The sequence below is a fragment of the Pelophylax lessonae genome, assembly GCF_965119305.1.
Source record: "Pelophylax lessonae genome assembly, chromosome: 2".
NCBI classification, from domain to species: Eukaryota; Metazoa; Chordata; class Amphibia; order Anura; family Ranidae; genus Pelophylax; species Pelophylax lessonae.
Genome location: NC_138769.1, coordinates 455136978 through 455162643, shown reverse-complemented (window position 1 = coordinate 455162643; position 25666 = coordinate 455136978). Strand labels below are relative to the sequence as shown.

General features: G+C 44.5%; 1 protein-coding gene across 3 annotated transcripts in view; it reads right to left on the bottom strand.

Annotated features, from left to right (window-relative positions):
* Positions 1-25666, bottom strand: part of TMEM131 (transmembrane protein 131) — a 483390-nt gene that overhangs the window by 150584 nt on the left and 307140 nt on the right. For all 3 annotated transcript variants that reach the window (XM_082245264.1, XM_082245263.1, XM_082245262.1), the window contains exons 17-21: positions 14423-14557; positions 12264-12368; positions 11146-11232; positions 10025-10177; positions 6673-6748 (exon numbers count right to left, since the gene is read on the bottom strand). In XM_082245264.1, coding sequence (XP_082101390.1) covers positions 6673-6748; positions 10025-10177; positions 11146-11232; positions 12264-12368; positions 14423-14557 — 556 coding nt within the window. The remainder of the gene's footprint in view (positions 1-6672; positions 6749-10024; positions 10178-11145; positions 11233-12263; positions 12369-14422; positions 14558-25666) is intronic.

The following is a 25666-nucleotide window of genomic DNA, read 5'->3' as shown; positions in this document are numbered from 1 at the left end:
CGTATACATTTTGACGTGACTGAACGGATTAACTGAACGGACCGTATGTGTAAAAGGGGCCTTAGTCTAGTAGATCCTTGGAAGATCAGAGGAACAGCCAATAATAATACTAGTTTACATTATAGTTGTTACATCTAGGTTTCTTAATTATTTTACAGAAACATATAATAAACTTGTAAAACAGAATTTATTTTTATTTTACTAATTTTGTTAGAAAACACACAACTTGGGAATGTAAGATGGATGGGTTGCTATAACAAGGATGTGCAAAAATTGTACATTTGAAGCATAAATATCAATTAGAGGATAGATTTATTTATCTCATTTATTTATTTATCTCATTTTAAAAATAATAGATTTAGGAATTTTAAATGACTTATGCATATACTTCTATTAAAGACGATGCTAATTATATTTAGATGAAAAAAAGTACATACAGGCTTGTGTGGAAGAGAAGAATCTGATTTAATGTGCTCAAACAGAGTTATTGCTGCACTAAATAAATACAGAATGTTGAAAAAGGATAGAAAAAAGTTGCTTGCTGGTCATAGATAGAATAGATAAAAATGAATATGGCAATTGAATAATGGAGAGTTATGATTACTTATACTTATAATTTTTTGGTGTGAAAGATAACTGTATAAAGGCTTATATTGTACAAATCATTTAGTTTTAGAAATTTCCTGGGATGGAAGAGATTTAATTTATTAATAATTTATATTACAAGTAATATAATTTGACATATCAAAGATATTATTTACTTTTTCCCTACATTGAAATAGGAAAATAGTTATACGATATGGTCAAAGATGTAAGAGTTTTACAAAAAGTTAAACAAATTTATGAAACTGAAGGAAGAAAATCTTTGATATTACATCATTTGAACGGAAAACTAAATAAAATGAATAAATATTATAATGATTTATGGTCTCTTGATGGAATTAAATAGTTAAATTGTTTACAGAAAAATTTTTGGGTTTTGGAGAAGTGCTTATGTACATTATCTGACACATCCAATTTTATTTTTTTTATTATATCATCTGTTATAATTTGTATTGAAAGATAAAATATGATCAGAGACATTTCTTATTTAAGATGAATGCACTTTATTAGTGGATTATAGTGCATTGATGGGGAATTGTTAGAGATTTAGAGTTTATTTTAAATGCTAAAAGTCTCTGAATTGCATATGAAGGTTATAATGTATTATTAAAGGGATTTTCGACTGGGACATCCCAAAGCAGTGTCAAATATGGGGGTGGGAACAGCAAGAAAAATCCCCAAGGCTAAAACGTAGACAACCAGGTAACATGGAGCTCAACCATAAACAACTGGAGCTCACCATTAAAAATAATACACCCTCAAAGAGAACCAGGTCCTCTAAACAGCAGCCTGCAAAACCTTGTGGCCGAAGGAAGTATCTGCAGATGCCAATACATCCACCTTATAAAACTTTGTGAAAGTGTGTACAGACGACCAGGTGAACCAGCCTTACAAACCTGCAGCATTGACGCCTGATGATGCAAGGCCAGGAGGCACTAATCACCCGAGTAGAGTGCGCCCTAACAGGTAAAAGTGGGACCTGACCATTAATTGAACAGGCCTGAATCGCCGTCTGTCTGATCCATCTGCAAATGGTTCCAGCAGAAGCAGCCAACCCTTTTCGAGGTCCATCCGTGACTAAAATAATGAGTCTGACTTCCAAAAAGACTCCGTAGCTGCCAGAGACACCCCATTGCCCGAACCACATCCAAGGAATGCAAGACAATTTCCTTAGGATGTTTAGGCCTGGCACATATGGAAGGCAACCCAATGTCCTCATTCAAATGGAAATCAGATATGAGCTTTGGAAGGAACGACGGACAGGGACAAAGAACCACCTTATCTCTGAACCACCAATTAAGGTGAACGACAAGACAATGCCGCCACCTCCGACACCCTGCACGAAGAAGTAATAGCCACCAAAAAAAGGCCACTTTAAGCAGGGGAACCTCCCAAAGACTTTCAAAGGGAGGCTTCTCAAGAACAGCACCAAATTGAGGTCCCACGGTGACAATGGAGGCCGCACTGGAGAAGCCAAGTTTCAAACTCCCTGGTTACAGGTGTGCACCAGGAAATGTGTGGCCAATGGACGTTGAAAGGGCCGAAACCTGGCCCTTGATGGTACTCAAGGCCAGGCGCTGCTCAACCCCTTGTTGGAGAAAAGCCAATTTCCGAACCACTGAAAAGGAGCGAGGATGAACCCCATGAGACTCACTCCACGCAATGTACGTCTTCCAAGTACGATGGTAGATCTTCCTAGATGTAGATTGTCTAGCCTTTAACAGCATAGGAATCCCCAATTCAGGCAAACCTCTATCCTTCAGCACCTGGCTTTTAACAGCCAAGCCGTTAAAGCCAGCGACCGTAAAGCAGGATGGAAGATTGGCCCTTGGGACAGCAGATCTTTCCTGAGACAAGTCTCCAAGGAGCATCAGTGACCAGCCATACAAAATCAGCGTACCAAGATCTGTGAGGCCAGACTGGAGCTACAAACCTCTGTACCTTCCTGTTGAGACAAGAGGTCAACAGGTCCACCTCGGGAGTACCCCAACGGAAACACAACTGATATAACACCTCCAGATGAAGCAACCATTCCCCCTGGTCCAAAGCCTATCAACTGAGATAATCCGCGTGCCAATTTTCCACCCCTGGAATGAGTACAGCCGAGAGGGCTTGAACGAATCATTCTGCCCACTTTAAAATACCGGCTATCTCCTGAGCCGCCAGGGTACTTCTTGCGCCCTCTTGGTAATTGACATAGGGAACGGCCGTGGCATTATCCGATTGAATGCGTACCAGACACCCCTGAAGGGGAACTGTTCAATGAGCCAAAGTCTGATCGCTCAGAGTTCCAGTACACTGATTGGCAGTCTGGACTATGGAAGAGTGCAGACCCCTTGAGCACAATCTGTGCCAAGGACACCTCCCCACCCAGACAAGCTGGCATCTGTGGTGACAACTCTCCAGTAGAGGGGAAGAAAGGATTTTCCCTGTCGAAGTGCCTGAGAATGAAGCCACCAGATCAGGGACCTCTTGCACCCCGACTCAACAGGATCAGATTGTCTAGAGACTGCAAAGAGAGATCCTGGTGAACTGGGACAAGAATCCTCAGAGATCTGGTGTGGAACTGTGCAAACTAAACCGCCTCAAAAGGGTAGATACCATCAGGTCCAGCACCCACAAACAAACCCAGAGGGAAGGCTGTCTACTGAACAACAGAAGCTGAATTGCCTCCTGCAATTCCTGGAGTTTTTCCAGAGGAAGAAACACTCTGGCTGAGGCGGAGTCCAGAGTGAGACCCAGATAGTTCAGTCTCGTGGACGAAACCAGAGCAGACATTTGAAAAAAAAAAAAACTTTCAGAATCCAACCAAACTCATTCAGAGTTCGCAGAGTGATCTCCAAGTTGTCCATCAGACCAGTCGGAGACTCTGCTCACAGAAGATCGTTCAGGTACCCCAGTAACACGATTCTCCGCTGACGCAGCAATGCTAGTACCGGGGCCAACACTTTTGTGAAGACCTGGGGAGCAGAGGCGAGACCAAAAGGTAATGCCACAAACTGATAATGCTCCTCGCCCACGGCAAAGCGGAGGAAGCGCTGGTGACCGCCACATATTGGAATATGAAGGTCCTTGATGTCGATAGAAGCGAGAAAATCCCCCTGATGTAGGGACGCCACTGCCGTGCGAATGGACATTCTGAACTTCTGTACCCGCGGAAAGCAGTTTAGCAGTTTAGAGTAAAACCCCTGAAAACTTTCCGAAGTCAAAACTGGGACAATCACCACTTGAAGTAACAAGTCTTGCACTGCCCCAAAGAAACCCCCCGTAAGCGATCTAGGAACAAAAACAGGTTGGAAGGGAAGACGACGACAGGGGGGGGGGAAGAAGACGACAGGGGGGGGGGGGAAGAAGACGACAGGGGGGGGGGGAAGAAGACGTCAGGGGGGGGGGGAGAAGACGACAGGGGGGGGGGAAGACGACGACAGGGGGGGGGGGGGGAAGACGACGACAGGGGGGGGGAAGAAGACGACAGGGGGGGGGGAAGAAGACGACAGGGGGGGGGGAAGAAGACGACAGGGGGGGGAAGAAGACGACAGGGGGGGGGGAAGAAGACGACAGGGGGGGGAAGAAGACGACAGGGGGGGGGAAGAAGACGACAGGGGGGGGGAAGAAGACGACAGGGGGGGGGAAGAAGATGACGGGGGGGGGAAGAAGATGACGGGGGGGGGAAGAAGATGACGGGGGGGGGGAAGAAGATGACGGGGGGGGGGGAAGAAGATGACGGGGGGGGGGAAGAAGATGACGGGGGGGGGGGAAGAAGATGACGGGGGGGAGAAGAAGACGACACGGGGGGGGGGGAGAAGACGACACGGGGGGGGGGGGAAAGAAGACGACACGGGGGGGGAGAAGATGACAGGGGGGGAAGAAGATGACAGGGGGGGGAAGAAGATGACAGGGGGGGGGAAGAAGATGACAGGGGGGGGGAAGAAGAAGATGACAGGGGGGGGAAGAAGAAGATGACAGGGGGGGGAAGAAGAAGATGACAGGGGGGGGAAGAAGAAGATGACAGGGGGGGGGAAGAAGAAGATGACAGGGGGGGGAAGAAGAAGATGACAGGGGGGGGAAGAAGAAGATGACAGGGGGGGGAAGAAGATGACAGGGGGGGGAAGAAGATGACGGGGGGGAAGAAGATGACGGGGGGGAAGAAGATGACAGGGGGGGAAGAAGATGACAGGGGGGGAAGAAGATGACAGGGGGAGGGAAGAAGATGACAGGGGGAGGGGAGAAGCCGACGGGGGGGGGGAAGATGACAGGGGGATGTTAGGAAGCTGACAGGGGGGATGAAGATGACAGGGGGGATGAAGATGACAGGGGGGATGAAGATGACAGGGGATGAGGTGGTAGGAAGCTGACAGGGGGGATGAAGATGACAGGGGGTGGGATGGTAGGAAGATGACATACACCCCCCCCCAGTTCCATAACCCCCCCCGCCAAGCTCCATAAACTCCCCAAGCTCCATACATCCCCCGCAAGTTAGTATTAGTTTTAATCACAGACCTCAGATCAGAGCGACGCTGTTGCAGAGAGTGGTGAGCTGCTCCCCGCCTCCTCTGTGTACAGGAAAACAAAGGAAGGGGGAGGGGCGGGTTCAGTGCTCTCCGCTCTCTGCAATGACACAGGCAGCTGGAGAGAGAGACCGGCTGCCATGTGTCGCTCGCGCCGTGCAGGAGCCAAGCCGCCCGCACCGCCGCGAGCATCCTGGGATTTAGTCCTGATTCGCTGGGGACGATCCCGGGGAATCAGGGACGCTTGGGCGGTATGGCTGCGTCCTAGGCAGCTGCCTAGTTCGCCTAGCGGGAGCGCCAGCCCTGTATGTAACCCTAGGATTCTTTTGCAGGGGCTGGTGGACACTCTTGCCCTAATAACAAACCTTGATGAGGATGTCCAGAGCAGCTTTGAAGAGACACTATACCTTAAAGGGCATGTGAAGCAGACACCTTTTGAATGCCATTTCACAGCCCAGCACTTTACCAAAGAGTCCCCATCTAAACAGTAATTCAGGGCTTCAAGCATGAGGTCTAAACATGCTACAATAAAAAGATCAGCAAGCATAGAAAATCACATGTAATTAGTAATAAAGGTCTGCACACCATTATTATCTACACCACTTAGGCAATATATTATTTATATATAACTCCGTATTCAAGAATTTTTGAGTTTGTGATCAATGATGTTCTGTTTTGAAGCATCCATAATTACCTTGTCTATGCTAGTTTTAATTTCCACTAGCAGACCACCCTGCAACTTGCAGTATTATCTTTATATCTGATAACGGACGCAGCACTTCAACTTAAAGAGGAACTCCAGGCTCCTTCAGAAAAAAATAAAAGTCAGCAGCTACAAAACTGTAGCTGATGACTTTTAATATTAAGGCACTTATGCCTTAAGAAGGCAATTTTTCCATCAAATAGTGTGAGGAATGCTATAATGGAAGTTACTACTAAAGCTTGTTTGGCTGTACTTCACCTGTGGATCACAGGAGTGCAGTCCATTCTGCACTCCTGTGACCTGTTTTCAGCAGACAACGGGCTAAAGCACACTCTCGGCAAAGAGCCAGTTCAGGGTGGGATCCATGCAGATGCCTGAATCTGCATTTGGCTCCGCCTCTTAGCGAGCCGCTGAGAGCCTGAAACAGTCGCTCCAGTCCAATCCAAACCCCATCTCTCCAGTGACAGTCACCAGCTCTCTGCTCGGGTAGCACTAAGAACTGAGCCATCAACGCCCTTTGATCGTGCAGTTCTCAGTCTTAGAGCTGGTAAGGGACTGATGCAGCATCCACCTAGGTAGGTAGGATTTAAAACAAAAAAAAAAAAGCTTCTCAACTTCTTTCAAGTAAAAAGTGTCAAATGCCTTGCATGTAACGGAGACTTTTTTTAGTGTAAATAAATTGTCAGCTTAAAGCAGATGTTTATTGCATGTCTAGATTGTGATCAAGGCTGTTTTATGGTGCTAGTGGAAAAAAGGAGTACACGTTTAATGGTTTTAAACAAATACATGGTAATATTGGGTACATAAAGTGTAACAGAAAAAAAAAGTCAAGCAAGAATTATTATGAACTTTACTTACGTTTAGATAAAAAAGGAAGTCCAGCATAACAGTGGTCTCCACAGTTTAAAGCAGCATCAAAATAGATATTTGCAATCTACAAAAAAATGAAATAGACCAGCAGTTAAATGTTAGACTCATTACAGAAGTCAAGAGTAATTGAAAATGATTGAGCTGTTTTTCCAATACAAAGCATATTGTTAGACCAATTGCAAATCCCTCCATGTTAATATTTTAATGTAGTTTTCAGTAAATTAAATCCACAGCTTTCTAAACACCTGGTGATTCTGCCATGAATGGCTTTGTTCAGGAACTTCTTATAACAGTGTAACAATGCTCTGTACCAAACTCCGGATTGTGTTCCTGTGATTAAACCTGTTACATAGGCTTCTAAGGACTTATTTACATGGCAATAAGACCCTCACAGCATCCAAGAGCCATTTGTTTAGGTTTCTAGAGTAGGAAGCTGTGTGTAGGCAGCCTTTATTAGTCAATGGAGATGTAATGGATGTATGGACTCACCTGCACATCTGAGTTTGACATTTGCAGGGATGAGTGCATGGCCCTGTAATCCTATCAAACTCAGATTGCTCTTCACGAATTACGGGCCTATGTGCCTGTGTGAATGAGCCCTAACGAAGACTACGAGTATCCACTGCAACACACATTACACAGGCACAGGTAGTTCTATAAATGAAGTACCCTCAAATATGACAGGAAGTTGCTGCAAAAAGACTGCAAAGAATCAACAGAAAATTTTAAAAAGGTGCAAACAAGAATTGTATTTAAAAAACTGAAATTACTATAAGCATCTCTTGATGCGTACTAACTGAATGTACCACACAGAAAGCTACTGGAGCAACTGGGTTTACCATTCTAATTTTCTACCCTCTTTCCCCCACCTTCTCCTTTTTCCTAGTACTACCACTTACATACGTCTCTCCCACCTACTTTTCTTATCCACCCTACCTCCCTTAGATACTTCCCTCTTGACAATTTTATGACCATAAGTTAAACTCAGAGAAAAACGATATGAGGGTCCGGCGCTGAGAAGACCCACTGATACATTTATGTACAGTGACTATAAAAAGTCACACCTGTTAAAATGTGAGGTAAAAATAAAAAATTTAAATAAATGTGGTTGCATAAGTGTGCACACCCTCTTATAACTGGGGATGTAGCTGTGTTCAGAATTAAGCAATTACAATCAAACTCATGTTAAATAGGAGTCAGTACACACCTGCCATCATTCAAAGTGCCTCTGATGAACCCCAAGTAAAGTTCAGCTGTTCTATTTGGCCTTTCCTGACATTTTCTTAGTTACATCCTACAGCAAAAGCCATAGTCCACAGAGAGCTTCCAAAACCAGCAGAGGGATCTCATTGTTAAAAGGTATCAGTCAGGAGAAGAGTACAAAAGATTTTCCAAGGCATTAGATATACCATGGAACACAGTGAAGACAGTAATCATTAAGTGGTGAAATAATGGCACAACAGTCCAACATTGATGAAAAGACGAGAAGAAAAATCATCAGGGAGGCTGCCAAGAGGCATACAGCAACATTAAAGGAGCTGCAGGAATATCTGGCAAGTACTGGCTGTGTGGTACATGTTAAAACAATCTTCCGTATTCTTCTAATGTCTAGGCTATTGGGTAGAGTGGCAAGATGAAAGCTTTTTCTTACTAAGAAAAACATCCAAACCCAGGTAAAATTTTGCAAAAAAAAAAAGCATGTGGGAAAATGTGTTATGGTCTGATGAAATCAAGGTTGAGCTTTTTGGCCATAATTCCAAAAGATATGTTTGGCGCAAAAAAACACTGCACATCACCAAAAGGACACCATTCCTACAGTGAAGCATGGTAATGGCAGCTTCCTGCTTTGGTGCTGTTTTTCTTCAGCTGGAGCAGGGGTCTTAGTCAAGGTAGAAGGAATTATGAACAGTTCCAAATACCACTCATTGTTGGCACAAAACCTTCACGCTTCTGCTAGAAAGATGAACATGAAGAGGATCTTCATCTTTCAGCATGACAACGAACCAAAGCATACATTAAAATCCACAAAGGAATGGCTTCACCAGAAGAGGATTAAAGTTTTGGAATGGCCCAGCTAGAGACCAGACCTGAATTTGATTAAAAATTTGTGGGGTGATCTGAAGAGAGCTGTGCACAGGAGATGCCCTCGCAATCTGACAGATTTGGAGTGTTTTTGCAGTGTGGGCAAATATTGCCAAGTCAAGATGTGCCATGCTCAAAAAGAATGAGTGCTGTAATAAAATCAAAAGGTGCTTCAACAAAGTAGGAGTTTAACAGTGTGCACACTTTTGCAACCATATATATATATATTTTTTTACTTCCCTCCACCTAAGAGAGTTCAGTTTGCTGATGAACTGAGTTGTACCATTTATAGGTCACATTAAAAGTGGAAAAAGTTCTGAAATGATCTATCTTTATCTCATTTTTTTACATCACAGAAACTTGACATCTTAGACTTTTTATATCCACTGTAGTTCTTTCCAGATTTGGACGGACTCTGCATCTGGTTTCAAAGTAAATGTCATTCAGTAATTGTGTACATCTGCTTTAAGAGAACAAACAAGTGACCCCCTAGTCACTGAAGAGAACTTGCTGCACAAGCAGGAAAATCCCCCTGCAAGCTGGTCCCAATCCTGAACTTAATCTAGGTCTTATATTACAATTCTGTGATGTGCCAATTATTTTTAGAGAAATTTACAAACAAAGATTTTAATCTGGTAAGCAAAACCAAGATACCTTGGGCGAGAATGTGTTACACATAATATTAAAGCCCACTTTAAAAATTTAAGAGATGCAGGTGCTTCTTTAGGAAAAAGGTTGCTAATCACCAGTGTTGTTCTTTTTGTTATGTCAGAGGTTGTATGAAAGCTTCTAAATTAAATCCCTTTACATATACTGTATATTGCATCACCTTGCTACTATAAAATAAAGCTTATGAGGGTAATTGCTATCCCCACCCCCCCTTAACAATGAGGTTCTAAGAAACAGTCAATAGTCACAATGTGCAACAATAGAGAAGCGACTGTCACATGGTCAATTCTCCAAAAAAGCCAGAGGTTACTGTAGCCGTATCAGTGGACTTGTGATAGAAGCAATTTAGTACTGGGTCCAAACCCTAAAAGCTTGTCCTAAAAAAATTTATGTTAGTGGCAATTTAAAAAACGATCATGAACAGTATTCCGTTGTTTTTGTTAGAGTCGGAAACCCCAAGTGTAAGATAGAGGTTTCAATATGTAAGATCAGTTTTTGTTGCACAGGGAGTCCTAAATGGTCAAACTTAAAATATTTAAACAAGCAAACCTAAATTAAACATTAGGAAACAATAGGATTGCAGGGATACCTTTGATTTCTTCCCAGGTTCTAATTCTTCTTTATTGCTCCTTAGTCTCTTATAAAAAAATCTCATATCCTCCGATAAGGAGCGTAATTGCTGTATTTTCACCTTCTGTGAGAAGGAACTCATTATATTTAAACTCTGATGAACTAATTTTCCCTGCAGCAAGAGAGAAAAGGAAAACAAAATTTACAGTCAATTCATACAACTAGCTAGGCCAGTTCTTTTCTTCTATAACACGTAACAATGCAGGACAGCAAGTCTCAAAGGCAAAACCATACACATGTAAACAGGCTGAACTGGTTGTTTTCTTGCAGTTTACTCCAACGTGGCAGACCTAATGAATTCAAAGTGACTAAACAAGTCTTTCCAAATACATAAGCCCTGAAAAACACTGACTGCTGGAGGTCAACTTGGCTGACAGAGAAGGTGAAATTATTACCGACACAACATTTATTGCCTGAACAGTAAGGACAATAATTGTAGTTACTACTAATATTCACAGAAGCCCAAAATGAAAACCTTTTTTCTCCTTCACTGGTAGGTGGTTTACATTAAGCACATCTAAATCCCCCAAAAAACCAAATGTATTGCAGCTTACTAGTCATTGGATGTGATGGCTGCATTAGTTAACTTTTTCCAGGCGCTTTCCCTTATTTTCACCATGTGATCCTGTCCTACAATGGCAACTCTCACTGCACTAACTACGAAGGAGCAGCATTGTCAACCTAGGCTGCTCTTCTGATTTCTACTACAAACACCCCCCCCCCACCCTCTCTCCTCTTTTCCAATAAAGAAGAAATGTTTTGTAGTTAAGAGAAGAGAACTGTGAAAGTTAATAAAGTTGGATATATAGTAAACTCCCTACCAGCTTCTGCTGAACTCCATGTTTTGCAAGCAACATCACAAACTATTCTGGAAAGGTATTGGTGCTGCTATGTACTTCTATATTAAGACCTGACATTACCACTCCCTGTAGACTACCATATCCCACCCCACATACTCCAACATAATGCACACCTGCAGAATTCACAGAAATCATATAGCAGTTATCAAAAAATATTTATTTCTTGTTTTCAACGTCCAAAGAAGCAGCACACGTTTGCTATTTGTACAAAGGCTCTTACCGGAAAGGAAGGAGGAAGCGTAATAATCTTTGGGGAACAGGTCAGTGAACCCACAGCAATCACTGCTTTCACAGGTATTGTCAATATCTAGAGATGAAAACAATGTTGATTATGGTCTCTCAGTTCTAAAATCGTTTAAAATTTCTTGATTTTAAAACAAAACTCAAGTCATAGATATAAAGAATTGGTTTGATACAAATTGTAATAATAAATTGGTCCTATAGTCATAGTCCTACCACCACAGTTCTGTTACAGCAGTTGTACAGTGTGGCTAAATACAAACGTGCAGTTAAATAGGCAAAAGGGTTTGGCCTAGTCAATTTGGTAATATATCAGGTCTAGTCAGACATGCCACCCCCCCCCCTCTTTTTCCAAAAATCGTTTAGTCTGTGAGAACACTTGAGGAATGTTGCCAGTATTTATTTATGCCGGCCAAGAACACTGGATTAAGAGGGCCAGTCGCACATTTCCACTGAGAGAAAATGGTACACCGTGTTAATTCCAAGCAGAAAAAAAAAAAAGTTTAGGAAATGGGGCGATCTATAAGGCCTCATGCACACTGGACGTTATCAAATCATCAGTAGAAAAGCTGTAGAATGAGTTTTTCAGCTTTTTTGCAGCAGTGTTTTTCAGCGTTTAGCTCTTTTCAGCTGTACATTTTTTTTAGCAAAAATATAATCCCACAAAAGCTTATGGCTTAAAAACATTGATAAACGCAGAATAGCAGCGTTGTTCGGCGTTTTTTGGCATTCTTAAGCTTTTATCAGAGTTAGAGCGTTTTTACAGCTGGAAAAAATCCTCTCAAAACCCACTAGTTCTGGGTTATTTCCAGCCAGAAAACACCCCTGCCAAAAACTGCTGATAACAGCATGTACACGCATGGACACATAGGATAACATGCTGTGGAGTTTATTATTAGTTTAACGCCAAAAACAGCAGCTGTAAAAACGTCCAGTGTGCATGAGGCCTAAAAAGCCTAGGCTATTTAGGGACAAACAACTAACATTTACTGGCAGAAGAGAAAATATTTATCTACTTTTGCACATAAGCTGCAATTCAGGATATATAAACTGCTAGAGGGCAAAACTACAAAACAGTAAAGAAATTCCCTAAAATACCTCATAATCTGTGGTGATTTGGATACCACCATCAAAGGATCCTTCAAGATTCTTTGCTGTTAATGTTACTCGAAACACTGCATAATAGCCTGAAGTTAATATAACCTGAAACAAAACAAACGTTGCATTTAAGATTTCTTATTTTTTCATCGATGGACACAGCCCTCTAAAAATCATAACTACTGGGTTATAGGACTAGGCAGAACAAAAACCACCTGGCTACGCCCATGGGCCATCCTCAGCTTGGTATATAACCCCCCTCTGCTCTAGGTAATCAGTTTAATAGCAAGCAGTATTCGAAATATCAGAACTCCATAGAGTGGTGGGTGCTGTGTCTATTGCTGAACTCAAAGAAATTGATTTATGGAGCGCTATGTCCGTCGAACAAGAGAAATCTAAATTATGAAAATAATCCTTTCATGACGTATGCATCATTTAAAAGATTTGTTTCTTTACACATACGTCTACATCGCTTGAATACATAGGGCAGCCATATTTACTTATACCTTCTGCATGTAATGTTGGTTAATCAGTGCTGGTTTAAAGATAAGATACATTAGATGGTGCAAGTTACATTAAAGAATAATTCACCTTCATGGAAAAAATAATACAAGCACATATTTTTGCAAAAAAAAAAAAAAAAAGTGCATTTATTTTTTGTTCCAGCAGGAGCCTGGAAAGAATTGCACCCATGATCAGTAGATCACAGATGCAACATGGGCTCCTCTGCAGACATGACCTCTGGCATTCAGCCGTACCATCTGTTTGAGAGCTGGAGGACATGTCAATAAGACGACAAGAGGGTTCATCAGTGCCCTTGCAGCTCATTGAAACAACAAGTCAGTCTGCCCTGGTATCAGATGGTACCTCTAATTAGTTTGTTCAGAAAACTGTGAATGAATGATGCAGCTGTGTGGGTGGAGACCCACACAGCTGTGCTTTTTTCAAAAAGTGACAGCAGGTGCAGAAGGAGAAAGGTGGCAGAAGCTGCACCGTAAATATGGGTGGAACATATAACATTTTCCAAAGCTGAAGTTATCTTTTTAATATTCAATTTTTAATATTAACATGTTATTAAACTATAATAAAGTCAAAAATTTGTACATTTTTACAGCTTTTGTTCCGCGTGACCACCCCCCCCCCCCCCCGCTTCCCAGTCAGCGCTTACCCCGCTTAACAATCCGGTTCATTGTAGTCCTAGGCAGGAAGTTGAGTGAGGGTAACATGGCCCCCACTTGACTTTATGGCCTTGGAGGACCGGAGAGACTGCAGAAAAAAAAAATTACTTTTTTTTGTTTTTAAGTGTAAATGTGAGATCTGAGGTATTTTTGACCCCAGATCTCACATTACAGAGGACCTGTCCTGCTTTTTTCTATTACAAGGGATGTTTACATTCCTTGTAAGAGGAATAAAAGTGATAATTTTTTTTTAATGGGACAGCATAAAAAGAAAAAAAAAAAAAGGGAAAAAAAAAAATTTAAAGCGCCTGGTCCCTCCAAGCTCGCGCGCAGAAGCAAACACATACGCAAGTCGCGTCCACATATGTAAACAGTGTTCAAATCACAAGTGAGGCATTGCCAGGATCGTTCGAGTGAAAGCAATAATTCTAGCCCAAGACCTCCTCTGTAACTCTAAATGCGTAACCGTTACAAATTTTTAAAGTGTTGCCTACGGAGATGTTTAATTACCAAAATTGTCGCCATTCCACGAGCGTGCGCAATTTTGAAGCATGACATGCTAGGTATCAATTTACTCGGCGTAACATTCGCTTTCACATTATAGAAAAAAATTGGGCTAATTTTACGGTTTTCTTTTTTTTTTTTATTCAAAAAATCACGTTTATAGGACCACTGCGCAAATACGGTGTGACAAAGTATTGCAACGATCTCCATTCTATTCTCTATGGTCTCTGCTTAAAAAAATATATAATGTTTGGGGGCTCCAAGTAATTTTCTAGCAAAAAATATTGATTTAAACTTGTAAACAACAAGTGTCAGAAATAGGCCAGGTCCTTAAGTGGTTAAAACACAAACTGTGCTACTCTCTCTCCCTTTAAATAATAGCTAAAGCTGTCTGGTATAAAACCAACAGTAATACCTTTGCATACTATAAAGTGCTGTAATATGCGTTAATAATGAATACAAACACACTGCACTTACTGAAGTACGATCTGATGCAGTGGAGTTTTCAATCTCAGGAAGGCTTGCTATTATGGAGGTTCTGTTTCCCCGGTCTGTAATTAAAAGGTCTATAGCAAGACTGTCTCCAATTATGTGCCAACTTTTTAACGCCAGCTAAAACAGAAAACATGCACAATAAAATAATAGTAGCAATAAAATATTTTGACATGGCAACTTAAATAACAGCATTACAAAATTTACCCCAAGATAAACCTAATATACTTTGTTTTAATGTCTGGAGTCTGATGATACAAATGTTTAAACATGCCCTAGGGATGTGGATAATGGAGAAGGGACTGTTTAAACAAAAAAATATTTTTTAAATAATCTAAAATATTGTAAAGACCGGAATGACAAAAAAAAAAACTGGGAAAGTAGTCATAGCCACAGTTCTACAGATATAGCCCAAAATCTTATATGGCTTCCAACTTTAAAGTAGCAGCCCAACAGCTAGGGCAAATCGTGTGTATTTTTGAACACCTGCTGCAATACACACTTCTCACAACCAACGTTGTCTACTTGATATTGCTTTAATAAAATGAATGATCAGTTTTAGAGTAAGTCTTCCACTACTTACACAATATTTGGCTCAAAGTAATTAGATGTGAAACAAAGATAAATATTGCGCTCAATGATGATATTCACAAAAAGTGTTTAAGTGCATAAACATATAGTAAAATGAATAAAAGCTGGTATAAAAATTCCACAATGCTTAAAACCATTAGTAGCTAAAACCACAGAAAATGGGTAAAAGCACAAAACCAGCTTATATGCATAAAGTCCTTAATAAAATTCTTACCAGAATTGTAAAATGCTATGATTTACCCACTGAACATATTGTAAACAGCATCCGGTCATAATTAACTATTTATTTATATAAGTATTGGCATTACTACTCGAGTCAAGAATATCGGGACCAAAGTAAATAATCGCAGACTGCGGTCAATACAAATGAGCTAATCTCTTGGCCGAAAAATGTGTTTTATGTATATATATTCTTTGCTAAAAATGACCTTGGCAGGCATCCTTAGTGAAAGGAATGAACCTATCAATCTGTGATGAAATGGGCGGTTCATGAGCCGGAAGATCGGGATGGGATGCTGGAGTGTCTGTAGTCTCTATATAAAGTGAAAGGAAATGTACGGTCACATGATCCCCTGATGACGTCAGCACGGCCTGACGAAACGTGCGTCGGGAGCGTGAGACCGTAGACTTCCGGGTTGGCGGAACGCAGGCGTGGAGCGGCATTCCATTCACCAAACTTGTCGGTATTGTGACTGCTATAGAAGGCGGACTGTTTAGCGATATGGAGTAAGTGCAATTTTATCATTAAATTGTTGATCGGATTCTTCTTTTTATTTGCATTTGGATGTCCTACAATTCGGAGTTCCATAAGTACCTCGTTACATCCCTTTGTTGGTGAGAAGATAGTGACAAGGATGGCCTGGAGTTATTGTGGATACTAATGCGGATTGCGACCCCCTATAATCAAGGGGTCATATCCTTCTGGTAAGGAGTATTTAACAAGAGCACTGGGTGAAGGTGTGGAGGTGAAGGTTTCACATCACTTCTATCAAGTCTATGATTCTAAACATTGCTGCGATTAACTATTTAATCACTTTGATTTTAAGCACTTTAAGGACTTTATTTATGCATATAAGCTGGTTTTGTGCTTTTACCCATTTTCTGTGGTTTTAGCTACTAATGGTTTTAAGCATTGTGGAATTTTTATACCAGTTTTTATTCATTTTACTATAGGTTTATGCACTTAAGCACTTTTTGTGAATATCATCGTTGAGCGCAATATTTATCTTTGTTTCACATTTACTACGTTATACACGTTTTGTTTGCTGCTTGCAGTGCGGAAGGGATTCCCACAAATCACATTCACATAAAATTATTTATTATTTATTTAATCTATATTTCACAAATTATAGAAAGAGATAGCACAGCACTAATCATTGCATTTTGTGCAATCAATATCCACTTGCGCAGTTCATTTTTGGTATATCACCATTTTTTCTTATCAAACTAATTAGAGTTTATAATACTCTGAACTATTACATAACTATAAATGTGATGAGGTTTGTTTATTTGGAGTCTATGAAAGCTAGATTGTGCGAGAAAAAAAAAAAAAAAAAAACACGCACATAAGCAAAGAATTCCTACCCACACCAATCTTTTACAGACATACAGTGACGTTAATTTAGGCTTGAGCAACTGCAAAAGTAATTTTAGGTACCTTAAAAAAAAATAAAAAGGAGGTGAAAAATAGGATTTTTGTACTTACCGTAAAATCCATTTCTCTGAGTTCGATGGACACAGCTCTCCATAAATTATAGTGGGTTATATTGTCTCCTCCAGGAGTAGGACACGGCAGAGGAAAAAAAAAAAAAAAAACATTGTAAACCTGCAATATTGATGCCTGATGACGGAAGGCCCAAAAAGCACTCAGCGCCCGAGTAGAATGTGCCGTTACAGGGAAAGGTGGAAGCTGACCTTTAATGGAATAGGCCTGAGTCTGTCTGATCCATCTGGAGATGGTAGCCGAAGCGGCCAGCCCTTTTCTTGGCCAGTCCGTAACCACAAAAAGCGAGTCTGACCTCCGAAAAGACTCAGTAGCTACCAGATACACCCGAATTGCACAAACCACATCCAGGGTATGCAAAGCAAATTCCTTGGGATGAGCCGGCTTGGGACACAAGGAAGGCAACACAATGTCCTCATTCAAATGGAAGTCAGAGACAACTTTGGGCAGGAATGATGGACAGGGACGAAAAACCACTTTATCTCCATGGACTGCTAAATAGGGACTGCGACATGATAATGCCACCAATTCTGATACCCTGCGGGCCGAGGTAAATGCCGCCAAGAATGTCCCCATCTGGGATAACGTACGCAAGGGAATCTCCCGAATATTTTCAAATGGAGGCTTCAGGAGAACCAAAAGCATTAAAATTAAATCCCATGGAGCAAAAGAGGCCTTACAGTTGGAGCCACATGTCAAACCCCCTGAATGATGGTACGAACTAAAGAGTGCGTGGCTAGGGGTCGCTTATAGAAGATTGCCAGCGCAGACACCTGGCTGTTGGTGGTACTCAAGGCCAACTTCTGATCAATGCCCTGTTGAAGAAAGGTTAAGAGCCGAGCCACAGAAAAGGATGGAGGATGAGCGCCAATCCACTCAGACCAAGAAATGAACGCTTTCCATGTACGATGGTATATCTTGCTGGAAGAAGACTTCCTTGCCTTCAACATAGTAGGAATCACTGATCCAGACAGACCTTTATCCCTCAGTACCTAGCTTTCAATAGCCAAGCCATTAAAACCAGCGACTGTAAAGCAGGATGGTAGATCAGCCCTTGGGACAACTGGTCTTCTCTTAGAGGAAGCCTCCAAGGGGCGTTTACAGCCACCAGGATGATTGCAAGATCCACTCTCTTGATTCCTCGCAGGAACTGTGGAAGAAGCCTTAGCTGAGGATGATACTGGCCTTACTGTGGCCCTTGGACCTCTGCGGTGTCTATCAGGGGACCCCGTGACCTTGTCACGAACTTCAGTATCCTTCTGTAGAGCCAAACCTGTAAGACTGGTTGTACAAATACTGTACTGGCGACCCTAGCATAAGGAACAAACTATTCAGAGAGAGGAGATACAATAAGACACATGGCCATTCACTAAAACTAGAGGAAAGGCGGTTTAACCTTAAAATGCGTTAAGGGGTTCTTCACTGTAAGAGCGGTAAGGATGTGGAATTCTCTTCCACAAGCAGTCGTATCAGCTGGGAGCATTGATAGTTTCAAAAAACTATTAGATGGGCACCTTGGACACCACAACATACAGGGGTATACAATGTACGGTTAAAAGCAAACACACACACATCATAGGTTGAACTGGATGGACTGATGTCTTTTTTCAACCTCACTAACTATGTAACTATGTAAGACTGTGCAAACAGAACTGTCTTGAAGGTGGATATCACCAGACTCAGAACCTGTATGCAAAATGGGAGAGAGAACTGTGTGACAGCAGCCGGTGAATCACGGCCTGTGGTCCCTGAAGTTTGTGCAGAGGAAGGACCACCCTGGTCAGAAATAGGATCAGATCTAGGTAAATCAATTCCCTGGACGGGGATAGGGGGGACCTTGGGTAGTTCAGACATCACCTGAACCTTTGCATGAATTAAGTCTGCACAAGGAGAATCAGGGCCTAAAAAAACCTGAAAAAGGACAAGCTTTGTCCCCCTTTCTGGGTACCCCCTAAAGAAACATTTTGCAAGTCTCCTTGGCGCTCACCAAAGACGTCCACGAGACCGGAAACCAGCGAAGATGTCCCCCCACCCCAATAATGGGTGAGGGCAGACCTTCATGCTGAAGGAGTCTTGTCTGCTGGTCAGGGGAAGCCAGCTCTAGCCTTACCCGACCAAGGTTGCTTGGAACCTCTCAGGGAAGATTTAAAAGATCTATTTCCCTTATTCTCCGTCCCAGAAGCACAAAATAATATTCTATGGGCTGAGAAGGAGGGCCCCCAATCTGCGGCGAGGCTCCTTCCCTTTCCTTGACTGTGGCAGGAAGGTACTCTTCCCCCCCTACCTGTGATACCCTTAAAGTCTTCCAGGGTAGCCCCAAACAAGGGATCTCCTTGAAAGGGAAGATCAAGGCAAGCTTTCTTAGAGGCTTGGTCTGCGGACCAATTCTTAAGCTACAGCACGCGCCTTATCACCACCACTGAAACAAAGTGTGGACAGCACAGGAGCTGTATCCAAAGCTGCATCACAAAAACTGCAGCCCATGGACCAACTGGTCTGCTAAATCAACATAAGCAGAGGGGACCTGCTCACCCCTAGGCCCTGGCGCAAAAACTTGGCCCATTCAGTTAGGGTCTGAGACACCTGGGCTGAGGCAAAGACTGGCTGCAATGCTGACTCAGCCATAGTAAACATGATGCGTGCCGTGCCACAGCCTCTGCTTTCTTGTCAGCCGGGTCCTTAACGGACGGGGATTCCTCTACTGGGATCATGGTTGCTTTATTCAATCTGGAAACAGGAGGGTCCACCACTGGTGGACTAATCCACTTTTTTAAAAGTGAATCCTTACAAAAGTAGCGTACAGCAAAACCTTTGGGGACCGCAAAGGGTCATTTTGGTTGTTCCCATTCCTTACAAGAAAACCTGTCAAAATAAGGCACGCAAGGAAACACCTTTGGAGTGCGATGCAACTTGTGGGTACCAAACGACACGGCCATGTCCTTGGCTACATCAACCGCATCCTCCATTTTTGAAGTCTCACGCACTGCAGTGATAAGTGCATCTACCAGCGCTTTTTCATTCGCCGCTGTGACTATGAAGGAATCATCCCCACTATCGGATTGAATCAGGGGTTATGGCGGCGGCATCAGGCTCAGAATCAGATGAGACAGCCTGAGCAGGGGGAGGCAGGGGATGCTTCCTTCTGGTACTTTGCCCACATATGCTTCCACCCAGGACACTAAGGACTGCCGTCAGTGCAACCATGGGAAGCTGGGGTTCTGAGGGACCTGCCACCTCCATGAGGGGGGGGTCAGTGTGGGAGATGTGACCCTGAGGCTCCATAAGAAGACCTTGCAGTACAAAAAAAACATCTTTTGGCACCACTAAAGGATCCCCTCCAGGCACCTATCGAGAGAGAGAGAGAGAGAGAGAACAGGGAACCCCAAAGACTCACCCTACCGACCAGAGGAGCACCAGGAATTCAAACCCAGCACCATCATGGACGCTATCCCTGTTCATATGTCCCCATGCACAGGAAGAGGACGCTACCTCCCGAGCCGCCAGGGTACTTCTTGTGCCCCCTTGGTGGTTGATATAGGCCACGGCCGTGGCATTGTCCTATTGAATGCGTACCAGACACCCCTGAAGACGAATGGTTCAATGATCCAGACAAAGTCTGATCGCTTGGAGTTTCAGTACATTGATCAGCAGTCTGGACTCTGGAAGAGTCCAGACCCTTTGAGCACCATCTGCGCAGAGAACACCTCCCCACTCACATAAGCAGGCATCTGTGGTGACAACCGTTGAGTACAGGCGAAGAAAGGATTTTCCCTGTTGAAGTGCCGGAGAATGAAGCCACCAGATCAGAAAACCTCTCGTACCCCGGCTCAACAGGATCAGATTGTCTAGAGCAGCAGTTCTCAACCTGGGGGTCGAATGACCCTTTCACAGGGGTCACCTAAGACCATCGGAAAACGCATATTTCCAATGGTCTTAGGCAGGGAACACACCATGGCACCGGCCCCTGAAAAAAAAAAACAATGGCCGCGGCCGGCTTGACAGTTACACTGCACACGCGCCGCCACTGCTCGGGAAAGCCCGTTAACGCTCGGCTACACTCGGGCAGACGGCACATGCGCGGTGACGTGTTGGCACCAAGGCGCCTCACCAAATGGTAAGCGAGACCCCTCCGCAGCCCCTGTATCTCCTCAGGAGATGCAGTGCTGTGGGCATGGTACAGGAGATTCTCCTGTACCATGCCCGCAGCCCTACATCTCCTGTACTATGCCCGAAGCACTGCCTCTCCTGTATTATGCCCGCGGCCCGAGCATCTCCTGCACCATGCCCACGGCCCTTGCATCTCCTGCACCATGCCCACGGCCCCTGCATCTCCTGCACCATGCCCCCAGCGCCCCTGCATCTCCTGCACCATGCCCCCAGCGCCCCTGCATTTCCTGCACCATGCCCCAAGCCCCTGCATTTCCTGCACCATGCCCCCAGCCCCTGCATTTCCTGCACCATGCCCGTGGCCCCTGCATCTCCTGCACCATGCCTGCGGCACCTGCATCTCCTTCACCATGCCTGCGGCACCTGCATCTCCTTCACCATGCCTGCGGCACCTGCATCTCCTTCACCATGCCTGCGGCACCTGCATCTCCTGCACCATGCCCTCGGCCCCTGCATCTCCTGCACCATGCCCTCGGCCCCTGCATCTCCTGCACCATGCCTGCAGCCCCTGCCCCATGCCCGCAGCCCCTGCATCTCCTGCACCATGCCGGCAGCCCCTGCATCTCCTGCACCATGCTGCAGCCCATGCATCAATTTGTAACAATGAAAATACATTGTGCATATCAGATATTTACATTAAGATTCTAACAATAGCAAAATTACAGTTATGAAGTAGCAACGAAAATAATTTTATGGTTGGGGGTCAAGACACCATCAGGCCCAGCACCCGCATGCAAGCCCAGAGGGATGACCATCTGCTGGACAACAGAAGCTGGATTGCCTCCTGCAATTTCTGGAGTTTTTCCAGAGGAAGCAACACTCTGACTGAGGCAGAGTTCAGATTTAGACCCAGATAGTCCAGTCTTGGACGGAACCAGAGCAGACTTCTGGTGGGTTCAGAATCCAACCGAACTCCCTCAGAGTTTGCAGAGTAATCGCCAAGTTATCCTTCAGAGCAGTTGGAGACTCTGCTCGCAGAAGATCATCCAAGTACCCCAGTACCACAATCCCCTGCAGACACAACAATGCTAGTACCGGGGCCAACACTTTCGTGAAGACCCGAGGAGCGGAGGCGAGACCAAAGGGTAACACCGCAAACTGATAATGCTCCTCGCCCATGGCAAAGCGGAGGAAGCGCTGGTGACAGGCACATATTGGAATGTGAAGGTAGGAAAACTTGATGTCGATAGAAGCGAGAAAATCCCCCTGATGTAGGGACACCACTACCGTGTGAATGGACTCCATTCAAAATTTCTGTACCCGCACCAAGCAGTTTAGTGCCTTGAGGTCCAGAATTGGACGTACCTCACCTTCCTTCCTGGGAACTGTGAACAGGTTTGAGTAAAACCCCTGAAAATGTTCTGAAGTCAGAACCGGGACAATCACCCCTTGAAGTAACAAGTCTTGCACCGCCCCAAAGAGACCCCATAAGCGATCTGGGGACAAGCGCAGGTTGGAAGTGAAGAACCTTTCCGGAGGATAAGACCGACACTCAATCTGACTTTGTGGACCCACTTGTCCTTTACCAGGGAGCTCCACATATCCGTTAACCAGCGAAGATGTATCCCCCACCCCAGATACAGGTGAGGGCGTCCTTCGTGCAGCGGGAACCTTGTCCGCAGGCCTGGAAGAGACCACAACATACAGGGGTATACAATGTACGGTTAATAGCAAACACACACACACATCATAGGTTGAACTGGATGGACTGATGTCTTTTTTCAACCTCACTAACTATGTAACTATGCTCGTGACTTGCGAGACCATGTCCTCCTGGAACCTCCAATGGAGGCTCTTAAGGGCTTAGATCCCTTGTCTTGAGACCCTGAGGGATCTTATGAGCCCAGAATAATGGCTGACGGGGCTCCTTGCCCTTGGAAGCCTGCAGAAGAAATGTACTCTTCTCCTCTGTGAGGCCCTTAATGATGTCATCCAAACAAGCTCCAAACAGGTGATCCACCAAATAGGAGAACAGATAAGGCCTTCTTAGAAGTCTGATCCGCAGATCAGCATTTCAGCCAGATAATACACCGAAGGACCCCTGCTAAGACAGACAGTCTGGAAATCAAAGGAGCCGCATCCAAAGAGGCATTCCCTGGACCAATTGATCCACCAGTTCCACAAAGGCAGGGGGAAGCTGTTCTCCCTCCAGGTCTCGGCGTAAAATTTTAGCCCACTTGGTCAGAGATTTTTCGACACCAGGGCATAGTAAATACCGGCCTAAGTGCCAAACCAGCCAAAGTGAACATATGTGGGTCAGAGACTTCGACTTCCTATCAGTCGGATCTTTAAAGGCTGGGGACTCCTCAACCAGAATTAAGGTGGCTTCATTTAACCTGGAAACTGGCGAGTCCACTACAGGTGGGACCGTCCACTTTTTAAGCAGGGAATCCTCATAAGGATACCGTATCGCAAAATGCTTAGGGACCGCAAAAGTGCGTTTTGGACAACCCCACTGTTTAGTGACAATATTATGAAAGTGGGAAAGAGGAACACCCTCGCCACCTTGGAGGGCCTGTGGGTGCCAAAAGGGACCGGCGCCTCCGATGCAGCATCAGCCGCCATTTTCAAAGTTTCACGCACTGACACAATCAACGCATCCACCAGCGTCTTTTCATGTGCGGCTAGATGAGCAGAGGAATCATCCTCACTGTCTGAGCACACAGGGTCCTGGATGCCAACCCTGGATGCAGACCCAGAAGTGTAGCTCGCATCCGCGGCGGCCTAATCAGATTAAAGGATCTGATGAGACAGGTGAAGGCGAGGGACCCTTTTTGCTAGCCCATCTTCCCAGGACCAAATCCACCTCGGACACGAAGGACTCCAGGACCGCCGTCAGTGCAGTCAAGGATTGTTGGGACCTGGAGGGCCCAACAGCCTCTGAGAGGGGATCAGGTGGGGAAATGTGCTCCAGAGACTCCATAATTGAAGAGGGGAACCCACACAAAAAAGTGTGTAACACTGCTAGGGACAGCACCACAGGGTCCAGCACAGAGCAAAACCACTGCTATAGCAGAGAGAGGGAGAGAAAACCCCACAAAGACTCACCACCACTGATCAGGCACTTACAGCACCAGGCAAACTGCACACCATGTGGCGGTCAGGAAGAGAAAGATCCAGGAGTCCGCATTTGGGGATGAGGAGGGGCTCCCCACCGCCGAAAACACTGTCTTGTAGCTTTAAAAATATGGCCGCCACCAGAAAGTGGCCGCAGATCTACAGCGAAAAAGGCCACAAGAAAATGGTGGTGCCACGTGGCTCCCGGGGGGACCCCAGGAGCACCGAACATGATCCCAACAGGAAGGGGAGTCCTGGCAGGACATCCCAGACCGACCTAAAAGGTATAGCCACCCTATTAGGGGGGGAAGGGGGGAAAAGAGGGTGTGGGTAGATGGGGGGTAACAAGTCCGCAGAGGACCACTGAGAAGGGGGGGCGATGCATGGGAAGGAGAACCCGGGGGTCCGACCATTCCAGGAAAGGGGCCCACGTCCATCCCAAAAACCTCCAGGGTTAGAGGGGGGACAGCTACTTACCATACCAGGAACAGGGTGGGCACAGCTCCTGAAAGACCACCGCTCCAATGAAATGGGGGGGGGCTGTCGGCCAGGAGGAACGCTGCGACTCAGGCTGAGGTAAGGTCGTATGTGCCCTCACGGGACGTTTAACTCGTAGGCCAGCCCCCGTCCAGTGGTACTATGACGCGCCCGACCTAGCGCAGGGCTGAGGCCTGCGTGCGTTCGCTGGCCAGACTAGGTGGGACCCTCTGGATCTAGATTATTCAGTCCTGTGGCCAGTCCAGCAGTTGATAGTAGATTCTCAAAGGAACAAAATAACAAAGATAGGAAAAAAATTCCATTTAAAAGGAAGAAATTGTCAGGACCAGAGATCCCAGCAAGGTACTAGGTCCTTACTCCTGACTAAGAAGAAAAAAGTGCCTATAGCTGGGAGTGGGAGTATAACCCCTAGGACTGCCCCATAGGCATAGTCAAACTTTTTCCTGCCTAATGTCCTACTCCTGTAGGGGGCAGTATAACCCAATGGTCAAGAAGATAAGGAGCTGTGTCCGTCAATGAACGAAAGAGAAATTTTGTTTAGCTACAATTAACCCTCTTTTCCTGAGAAAAAAATGAAAGGAACTATAGAAATTGAAGTTTAACAGTTCACCTGCAAGTTAAATGTGGAATTGTGGAACAACCTCGTATGATGATTTTTGCTTTAGAACCAATAGTCACAAAGCAGTGGAAAAAAAATATATTTAGGTTTGGAAAAAAATAATCTTAGCATTTTCATTGTACATACACTGGTATACAATACACATTAAAAATCAGAAGCAGGTAATGCGCTGTTAACCACTTCAATACAGGGCACTTTCATCCCCTAAGTATAAACAAAAAAGTCCTGGCGCTGTGGTTGCGGTGATCAGACGGCGGGGCTGGGATAATGGGGTCGGACAATGTCCCAAGGGGGTCCACCTTAAATGTCACGTCCAAGTCTGGGCTGCTGCCTACCCTAACCCAGATTCCAACTGGGTGGAGAGAATAGCAACACAAAAAATCGGGTATGATGGCGCTCCCGGACAAAATGACATGAAAAGAAAGAAAAAAACTTGGATGCTGCTCGGGATCTGGATAATGAACTTATTTATTAAAATCAATAAAATAGGCTCCTGGTCAAGGAAAAACCAATGGTGTGTCAGGGAAGTAATGCTGCTCGTCAGTCCCTGCTGACGCGGCGCCGGGAGATGACG